At 46.9% G+C, this 10304-nt stretch overlaps 1 protein-coding gene across 1 annotated transcript in view; it reads right to left on the bottom strand.

Moving 5' to 3' along the window:
• Positions 1–8: 8 nt before the first annotated feature.
• Positions 9–10304, bottom strand: part of PTH1R (parathyroid hormone 1 receptor) — a 94024-nt gene continuing 83728 nt past the window's right edge. Inside the window, exons 10-14 of the mRNA XM_031062805.1 lie at positions 9281–9347; positions 5994–6088; positions 3489–3630; positions 2979–3020; positions 9–1135 (exon numbers count right to left, since the gene is read on the bottom strand). Coding sequence (XP_030918665.1) covers positions 773–1135; positions 2979–3020; positions 3489–3630; positions 5994–6088; positions 9281–9347 — 709 coding nt within the window. The 3' untranslated portion in view covers positions 9–772. The remainder of the gene's footprint in view (positions 1136–2978; positions 3021–3488; positions 3631–5993; positions 6089–9280; positions 9348–10304) is intronic.

Genomic DNA, 10304 nt, shown 5'->3' with positions numbered 1-10304 from the left:
CCGCACATTCCGATAACCACATCCAACCCTAAAATAGTACTGGTTCCCACATCCAACACTAAAATTGTACCGGTTCCTGCCTTGCCCCCAGGACTTGGGGAAAGGAGAGGACAATCCCTCACTGCCTCCATGAGCTGTTAACCCTCCCCGCCCCAGAGGAGCATTTTGCCAAGAAGTCAGAACTCCCAAGGGAAAAGGAACGTGGGATGGTGGTACCCAACATGACCCTTGACCGACGGATGGCGGGGCCTTTCCCAGCCCTGTGTGTGTCACCAGGCAGATCCACAGGCAGAGAACAAACCAACCCCAAGCCACTGCCCCCGAGGGTGGCTTGTCCCCTGCCAGGACGATGGCCCTGCACCCTCCCTGCACGCCTCCTGCTTTCCTGGGGGACGCTCCCGTCCTCCTCGGCCGCCCACGCTCTCCGAGGGATCCAAGGACCACGCAGGGCTTTGCAGCCCTCCCTGGTGAGCTCCCGGGATCTCCGGGTGTCCAGCAGGTCTGGAGAGTGTTATCACCAGGAGAACGTGGAACACGGAATTCACGGATGGCATCACCCACTGGCCACGCTGGTGGCTCACTTTTGGTTGTTTTTTTTTTTTTTTTTTTGTTTCCCCAAATAACTTAATCTCTCATTCCACAGAACAGAGGCGCTGCATAGAAACCCTTGGAATCCGCTGCATGGCCTGATGGTCTTTTCCCACTAAATCCTCTCCAGGAACCATTTTTTTTTTCATCCTTTGGCTGAATTTTTCCATTCCTCCTCCTGTCTTTACATCACTGTCTCTCTCTCCTCCTCCACCAGGACCGTGGGTCTGTCTCCATCGTAGAGCCCAGAGCCGTTCAGGTATTCCTCGTCTTTGTTGTACTGCTCCGGGCCGGAGGAAGGCATGGAATTCTCTGAAATGGAGCCATTTTTCACATAGCCTGGCAAATTCCTGTGGCCGTTGAGGGTCCCTGGAATAAGTCTCGTGTTGAGGTGGAGGGCAAGCGCCCCTCTGGTGGCTACATTTGTGATGCTGGTGTGGGAAACCATTGGTCCATAACTGTAGGTTGTGCTCCCACTCCGGGCTTTCCTTTTAAAGTCAAGTGCTAAAGTCCACCTGCTCCATGACTTCTTTATTTCTGCTTGGACCTGAGGGGAGAAAAAGGAGGAAAAACCAAAACCCATGAGTGGGAGAAGAAAGATGCCAGAAAAATGTGGTGTCCATAGATGGAATAGATGGGAAAGTCTGTGGGGACTTGGAATTTCATGGTCTTTATGGGCCCCTTCCAAATCAGGAGATTCTGTGATTCCACGAAATTGGAATAAATGCACATTAAATAAATAATAAATTCACATTAAATAAATAATAAATTCACATAAAAAAAAAAAGGAGGGGGAAAAGAAAAAAACCCATGACTGGGGGAAGAAAAATGCCAGAAAAATGTGATGTCCATAAATAGAATGGGTGGGAAACCCTGTGGGGACTTGGAATTTCATGGTCGTTATGGGCCCCTTCCAAATCAAGAGATTCAGTGATTCCACGAAATTGGAATAAATGCACATTAAATAAATAACAAATTCACATTAAAAAAAAAATAAATTCACAAAAAAAAAAAAAAAAAAAAAGAGAGGGGAAAAAACCCCATGACTGGGAGAAGAAAAATGCCAGAAAAATGTGGTGTCCATAGATGGAATGGGTGGGAAACTCTGTGGGGACTTGGAATTTTGTGCTCTTTTTGGATCCCTTCCAAACCAGGAGATTCTGTGATTCCATGAAATTGGAATAAATGCACATTAAATAAATAATAAATTCACATTAAATAAATAATAAATTCACATTAAAAAAAAAGAGAGAGGGGAAAAAACCCCATGACTGGGAGAAGAAAAATGCCAGAAAAATGTGGTGTCCATGGATGGAATAGGTGGGAAAGTCTGTGGGGACTTGGAATTTTATGGTCTTTATGGGCCCCTTCCAAATCAGGAGATTCTGTGATTCCACGAAATTGGAATAAATGCACATTAAATAAATAACAAATTCACATTAAATAAATAATAAATTCACGTTAAATCTGCCCTATCCAAATGAAATATTGGACACTGGGAAGCTGGAATGGCTGAAAACATGTGGCCAGAAAGGTGGGATAGCTCTGCCCAAGGGTTGAGGGATGGAAAGCAGCACATCCAGGAGGGAATTGTCTCAATGTCCCATAAAAATCAAATGTCAGTGGGAAAACCGCCTTGAGAGGCACCTGAATACCGAGAAATTTCCCTGGAATAAGAATTTTAGACTGGGCCTAAAGTACGTTGCTAAATTTAGGATGAGATCAATTCCCCTTAGATTTTATCTTTGTTTTAGTTGCAGAAAAAAACCAGTGATTTTTTTAGTTTTATTTCTCTTTAAAATCCAAAAATTTAGGTTATAAATGCCCCTTAAAATACATAAATTTAGGTCATAAATTCTCTTTAAAATCCATAAATTTCATTTTATCCCAATCCATGGAAGTTCTTCCCTGGGGTGCAGCCACTGACCATCCACTTTCTTAATTAGCAGCAATAGAGGGAATTAATGGAAATGAGGAAAATAAAGTATATTATTCTGGAAATAGATAAAAAAGTCAAAAGAGCCCAGAAAAATCCAGTTTGTTTGTTTTTTTAGTTAATCAGTGACTCTATAAATCCGTTTTTCTTCCTAATTTGAAATGAAATTGCACCTGGAATTCCACTAAGCAGCACTTGTGCTAGGAAATGAAAAATTCCACATTTTTTTTCTCCATTAGCTGCTTCCAGTAGCTCATTTATCGGTGCCATGCTGACCTGGGGGTTTTCCACCAGAAAAAAAAAAATGGAGATTTGAATTTTTTATGTGGACTGAGAGACCTTGGACTGCAAAATAAAGATGTTTGTTGTAGAAAAATGAGGATGTGCTGGTGTGCATCCACCTGGGTGTGGAATTAACCCAGGAAGGGAGGGAATGAAGATGTTCGTGACTCACCTCTCCATTGCAAAAACAGTATATGATGGCAACAAAAAATCCCTGGAAGGAGGAAGAAACAGCAAATTAATGGGAATTTAGAGAAATTTGGGTCTCTTTTCTGCCCAGCACCCCCAGGCTTCTCTGAGGCTGGGGAAACTCAAAACCTTCTGTGTGTGAGAAATGTGGGATTGCTCAGTGGGGCAGGAGAGGGAAACAGAGAAAATTCCCTGTGGATGGAGCTCCTGGTGGACCAGGAGCCAGCAGAGTGTCCTGGGGGACAAGAGGCCAATGGGATCTTGGGGTGCATTGGGAAGAATTGGGAAGAACATTTTTTGCTGGACAAATTTCCCATTTTCTCGTTGCATTTTGCAAGCAGAAAACAGATTTGAGGCTCAAATATTTTCAAATCCCCTCATGGATTAATTCTAGAGTACTGTAAACCCAGCCCTGCTTCCAAAGGCAGCCTTGCACCCACATTTCCCTCCTCTCCCCGCTGAAATTCCCATTTTTTCCCCAGAGTTCCAGTACCTGGAAAGAGTTGAACAGCATTTCATAGTGCATTTGAACTTGCCAAAGAATCCCTGACACATCTGTGTATGGCATAGCCATGAAAACAATATAGTGAACGCCAAACAGAGGCATAAGGACGAGGGTAGATTTCAGCAGCTTCCTGCAGGGAAAAAAAAGGGGGAAAAAAGGGGGGGAAAAAGGAGGAAAAGAAGGAAAAAAAAGGGGGGAAAAGGAAAAAATGGGAAAGAAAGGGGGAAAGGAAAGGGGGAAAGGAAAGGGGAAAGAAGGGGAAGAAAAGGGGAAAGAAAAGGGGAAAGAAAAGGGAAAAGAAAAGGGAAAAGAAAAGGGGGAAAATGGAATTAGTGCAAGGATAAACGTCCCCAGCATCACCAGCCCAGCCAGGTTTGTCACTGAGCACAAGTTGCTCGTGGTTTTCTCCTTGTCCCCTTGGATATGGGATGTCTACACAGGTGCTGTGGAATTGCACCTGGAATTGCAAGCTGTAGGCTCATGCTCCAGCGTGGGCCAGTCCAACCCTCAGCATGGTCCTCTGTGATGCTGGAGGTGACAACACTGAGGTGGCTTTTCCAGCCTCAGACCAATGCCAGGCCTGGGTCAGGATCATGGGGAGAAGGGGGAAAGGAAGGAAAGGAATTTGTGCTGCAATTCCAGCCCTCAGGCTCCAACTGAAATCCACCAAATTGCCTTATCCCTAATGGTTCTCCATCTTCCTGTGGTCCTACATGACCCACAGTGGCTGCCACTGCTCTCCTCTCCTTTCCTTCCCCCTTCTTTTTCCTTTCCTTTCCTTTCCTTTCCTTTCCTTTCCTTTCCTTTCCTTTCCTTTCCTTTCCTTTCCTTTCCTTTCCTTTCCTTTCCTTTCCTTTCCTTTCCTTTCCTTTCCTTTCCTTTCCTTTCCTTTCCTTTCCTTTCCTTTCCTTTCCTTTCCTTTCCTTTCCTTTCCTTTCCTTTCCTTTCCTTTCCTTTCCTTTCCTTTCCCTTTCCTTTCCTCTGAATTTCCTTTCCTTTCCTTTCCTCTGAATTTCCTTGAAATTTCCTTTCCTTGAAATTTCCTTTCCTTTCCTTTCCTTGAAATTTCCTTTCCTTTCCTTGGAATTTCCTTTCCTTGGAATTTCCTTTCCTTGAAATTTCCTTTCCTTTCCTTAAAATTTCCTTTCCTGCCTTCTGATGAAATCCTTTCTTCTATTCTCTTAGTATAGTTTTAATATATCATTTTTTTAATATCACAAAATAATAAAATCAGCCTTCTGAAACACGGAGTCAAGATTCCCATCTCTTCCCTTGTCGGGGTTGCCTGCAAATTCAACAGATCTGGAGCAGAGGGAGGTGAGTTCGGAGTGGAATTACTCCAGATATCCAAGGGAAGAGGACAGAGCAGAGTGAACACTCCTAGGAGGTGCCTCGGGCTTCAGCATCCCTTGGAAAAGCTCCTTTTTCCAGGGAGCAGCTCCACCTCAGCACAGGATCGGTGCTGGGGGCTCCACGGAGGCACCACAACCCTGAGAATCTGGCTGGGCTGGCTCCGGAGGGAATCAGCTTTGCCTGGAAGTGCCATTAATTGAGGGATTAGACCTCGTGCCAAGAGTTCCAGCAAGCGCCCGAGTGCAGCAGGGACGGGGAAGGGCAGGAATGGCTCCCAGAAAGGGCCGGCACCGCCTCTGTCCTGCAAACCACCCGGGGAATTTAACACTTTAAAAGGAGCAGGCCCCATCCAAACCATAATTAATGGCAAAGCTTCGGCCGGGGAGAAGTAAATAAATGGATAAATCAGAGCCCTGACGGGGCAGCGAGGAGAACCGGGAGGTGTTTTCCTGCCAAATCCCCCTCCTGCCTCGAATGTGTGTTTGGAGAGGGAGGTGGGAGCGATGAGCTCATGGTTTACATCCCAAACCGTTCCGCTCTCCCCCCTTCCCAAGTGTCCTGTTGGGCAGTCCAGGAGATCCTGAGAAGCCCTGGGAGCTCTCAAGCAGCCGTGGCGTCCCAGCAATCTGAATTTTCTGTCCAATTTTTGACCATGCTACAAATAACCCGAATTATCGAGGGAGACGAGCTGGCAGAACAAAGGCAAACCAAACAAAAAACGAAACTAAATTGGAATCTTTTTTTCGGTTCAGCCAAGGCACTGAAAACACCCGCTCAAGGGCAGGTTTAACCAATAGGCCAAGCTTAACAAAGCCCAGGAGGGAAATAAAAATAAGCAAATAAACTGATACAAGTTTTATGGCCTTCAACAGCACAAACAATGTTTCATTTTTGCACTTTGGGTTCAAAAACTGGCTGAAGAGCTGGGATTCCTCCCTAACCTCCAGCAGGCTGGATTTGAAAGGTTGAGGAGAGTTTTAAATCACTCTGGTCCATTCTGCATTACCACACTTGGAAGACAACAAAGTTTTTGAGTTATTTTAGGTGGCACCGGTGCCACCCTGGGCTTTCCCCACAGCCAAGGGGGTGAACAAGGACTCTGTCCCATCCCAGAAAGGGGACAGGGCAGGTGACACTCACCTGTACTGTTGTCTCGAGTCACACCTCCCTGCATTCGTCTCTCGGAGCTTGGTTGCGAGGACTCTGATAATATTGATAAAGAGAATAAAATTTACCTGCAGGGAAAAGAAAACAAACAACAAAGAAATGAGAGCTGTTTAAAAAATTGATGAAAATGGTGGAGTTGTTCGGTTGGTGTTTCCCCCGGGTGAGGCAGGGGCTGGGATTGGGGAGGAAGCCCCTCCTGCGGAAGGGATGAGTGTTCCAGGAATGATCCCAAGGTTTTTAACCTTCAGGGAGAATATGGAATGGCTCACAAGGTGTGGGCATCTCCCATGGAAACATCTGAGCCATCTGAGCCCAGCAGGCACCTAGAGAAGGTGAAAAAGAAGTTTTATTTGTCTTTAGAGCCCAGCTGGGATTGAGATCCCCTCAGGATACCAGGAGCACTCGTAGGATGTCTTCCCACATTTCCATGTGCAAAAGGAAAGAGGAACAAGCCCAAGGCACCGTGGTGAAGACAGAGAATGGACCTAACTGGAGATGACAGCTCAAGAATGAAGAAGGGCAACAAAACTGTTGGATTTCTCCCGTATTTCTACTGCCAAGATTCCTCTGGGAAGTGTTTAGGATGGAGTAGACAAGGACAGTCAGGGAATATCATCAGGGAGTCAGGGAATATCCCTGCCTTTCAGGGAGACACATCCGTGAACCCAACTCGTGGCTGGCTGCTCAAGATAATTCCAGTGGAACAGGCTGCCCCAGGAAGTGGTGGAATCCCCATCCCAGGAAGCGGTGGAATCCCATGTGGATGTGGCACTTGGGGACGAGGGTTAGTGGCGACCATGGTGGTGCTGGGGAATGGTTGGACTTGACCTGGGAGAACATTTCCAACCTTCGTGACTCTGTGATTCCAGTCTTGTCCTGCAGGAACGCACTGAGGGAAATTTAATGGCAACACCTCATGGAGAGGAAAGATGGATTGGGACTAGGGAGATCTCTCCAGAGCTTGCCTTCCCTGGATTCCAGCAGCTGCTGGCCCAGCCAAACCCTTCCATGGGATCATGGAGAGGGATCAGGCAGGACCATCCCGTAACCTCAGGGAGCAGATCCATGTTTTTGGATAATGCCTACGGATTCCTCTGGAGCCTCCAGCATTTCAAGACACCAAATTACCACATCACACACCAGCTAGGAGTTTTAGGGAGGAACCGTTGTGAACCTCAAGCTGGATTGTCCAGGAGACCTCCTTGGATCCATTTTAGCTGGAGCCAGAGCAGATCCGCGTTCCAGCATTTCCATGACAGAGATCCCACCATGGTCAGTTATCCTCCCTGGTAAAACCAGGAATTCCCTGAGCTGCTGAGCCAGCAGGGCCTGGTTTCCCATGGCTTTGTCTCCTGTGGTTGGATTCCTCCTCCTTTGAGGAGGTGCGAGCTCGTTTGGAACTGCTCTCCACAAAAAAAAGCAGGGAAGGCCATGCCATTTCTATCACTGGGATATGAGTGAAAATTCTCTCCCACATCCATTTCCCTGTTTTCATGAGGTTTGTGGGAATTTTACACCCCTGCAACCCCATTCCCTGAGTTCCATTTGGCTGAAATTCCCTGACTGGCACAGGAATTATAAAGGAGGAACGGACAGACTGACGGGCAGGGAAGGACAGAGCCTGGGGGCATTTAATTCCTTGGAGACCATCTGAAAGGGAAAAATCAAGCAGGATTTATGTCTCCATAGGTGCTTTTCCAGCTTTAAAGGCTCCAAAGTGGGATTTTGTTCTGCAATTGTTGGCAAAATTAATTATGTCAAAACATTATCACACCCAGGAGGGAAACTCCTCTGATTTCCCCAAATGTGCTAAATTTGAAAAGAAATCCAGACAAAGGAATCACATCCAAATTAGCAGAAAGTGGAGAGACTTTAAACCCCTCAGCGTCCAAAATCTCATCCAGAAAATGCAGGACTTTGTCCAGCAATGTGGGAATGGCAGAAGCAGCCAAGTGAACAATACGAACCCACGGAAATTAAACAGACACAGCCCATGGAATATTTTTGCATAATAAACAGCTGGATTTGCAAATTGCCAGGGCACAGGCAGAGCCTCCTGGAGAAACCTTATTTTTCCAAGGATGAGCCTCAATTGGGCTCTTTCTCCTCTGCTAATTGGCCTTCAAATGAAATGCGACGAGGTCGCTGGAATTAATTTAATTGAACCATCTGAACTTTCTTCTCCAGCCTCTGCTGTTCCATTTCCAAAGATGTGGTCTCGGTGACGCGTTTCTTCCAAGGAATTGCTGGAGCCAGGTGGAGAATTTCCACCGAAAGGATGAAATCCAGCCCTCCCCCAAACCCCAAAAATCTCACCTAATGGCACCAGATGAGCGCATCCACCTCGGAAAATTTCCTGCTCTTTGTGTGTCTGGTGCTCTTCTCACCCACACTGAGCATCTTCCAAGGCCTCCTGATTTGGGAGGCCAGGAGGAAGAGCCTGATTCCAAACCCTCTGGACTGTGGGGAGATTCCTATTGGCTCCACTGGTGGATGAGTGGAGAGGGAGGTGGGATTTCGGGGAGTGCATGAGCTCTTTGACATGGATTCCACCAGGAGATTGAGCAATGGAGAACCCCAAATAAAGAGAGGGGGGAAGAGGGTAATTAATGAATTCATTAATTAGGAATTGAATTCACCTGGTGCAGATAATTAAATCTTATAACGCCCTCTCCAGCTCTGGAGAGCTCCTCCTGTGTTGGGAAAATGTCACTTGGATCCTCCCTTTCCCCTCTGGCTCCTGGGTGGGGGTTGAATAATCCACCCTCAGTGATTAAAGATCCAATCAAAGCTGGGATGGTTTCATTTCCCTGCCCACCTCAGGCTTCCCAAGTTTTTACCAGCTCAGAAATAAAGGGATGACCCTGAAACATGCTTGGGAAAAGCTCTGGTCCAGCTACAGGTCCCAAATTCCATCTCTTCCCACTGGAGATGCCTGGTAAGAATGTGTTATGATCCCTGAGAGTTTCCAGGATCATCTGGGTTGGAAATATTGCCTTGAATGTTGGTTTCATTGATGATTTTAGGGTCTTAGCCCTAAAAATGTGGGATTTTTCTCTCCTTGAAGTCACTCACAAACCCTTCTGCCATAGTCAGCTGCCAAAACTCCAGGCAGGACAAACATGAACCCCTCAAAGTGGGCATGTAGGGACTATAAAGGGCAGGATTTTTGACAACAGGGTGATCAGAGTAGGAAATCCTGGATCAGCTCTTCCCAAGGACCCAAAGGCCTCCCAGCCCCTCACTCATCCCATACTCACCACTATAGCTGCCAGGATGGGCACCTGAATAATCCACTTTAAATTGCCAGCACTCAAGTCCCAACACCTGAGGAGAGATGGACACCCTGTCAGGAAAGCACTGGAAGAGCAATCGACTCCAGAGGAGGAGTTCCTCCAAAGCCTGATGGAAGGACCTTGCTCTAACCCTGCCTGCACTCAGTGAGACTTTGGGAACATCCCTTTTCCTGCTGTAATGCTACTAAAAAATGAGGATATTCCCATGGGTGGGATGGTTCTGCTCTCCAGAGGGTGAAGCTCTTTCCAGCTCTTTCCACACCCATCCAGATTCATCCCTTCCGGGCAGGAACAAATCCTTTTCCACTTCTTCACTTCCTCACCAGAAAAAAATCCCTCCATTAAAAGTAATCCAGGTTTCATGAACACGGGAGAGGCTGAACCGATGTCGGATCGCAGAATCCTGGAATGGGTTGGGTTGGAACGGACCTTAAAAACGATTTAATTCCAAACCATGGGAGAGAGGTTGCTTCCAGCCCTGTCCAACCTGGCCTTGGACATTTCCAAGGATGAGGCAGCCACAGCTTCCCCACCCTCACAGGGAAGAATTTTTCCCAATATCCCATTTATCCTTGACCTCTGGCAGTGGGAACCCATTCCCGGTGTCCTGTCCCTCCAGTTCCTGATGAATAATCCCTTCAGTTTCCCTGTGGGCCTCTTCAGTCCTGGATATGTCCCTGCTCATGGCAGGGGGTTGGATTAGGTGACCTTTAAAGGTCTTTTCCAACCCAACCATTCCATGATTTCCCCTTGGAATGAACCTGCACAACTTCCCATGGGGACAGGTGGTGATGGGGACAATGCTGGGGTTCCACACTCACTTCCTGGGGGTTTCCTTCAACCAAAATCCCCCAAAATCTTTTATCTCCATCCACCTTCAGTCCTTATCCCAGTGAGGACTGGGAGGGCCGGTTGGTGACGTGGACGTTGGGATGTTGGGATGCAATCCTCCATCTGCCAAGGAGGGACGGGCTCTATTTGCTCCCAG

Source organism: Geospiza fortis, unplaced genomic scaffold (assembly GCF_000277835.1).
Source record: "Geospiza fortis unplaced genomic scaffold, GeoFor_1.0 scaffold178, whole genome shotgun sequence".
Classification (NCBI taxonomy): domain Eukaryota; kingdom Metazoa; phylum Chordata; class Aves; order Passeriformes; family Thraupidae; genus Geospiza; species Geospiza fortis.
This window is presented reverse-complemented; position numbering and strand designations above follow the sequence as displayed.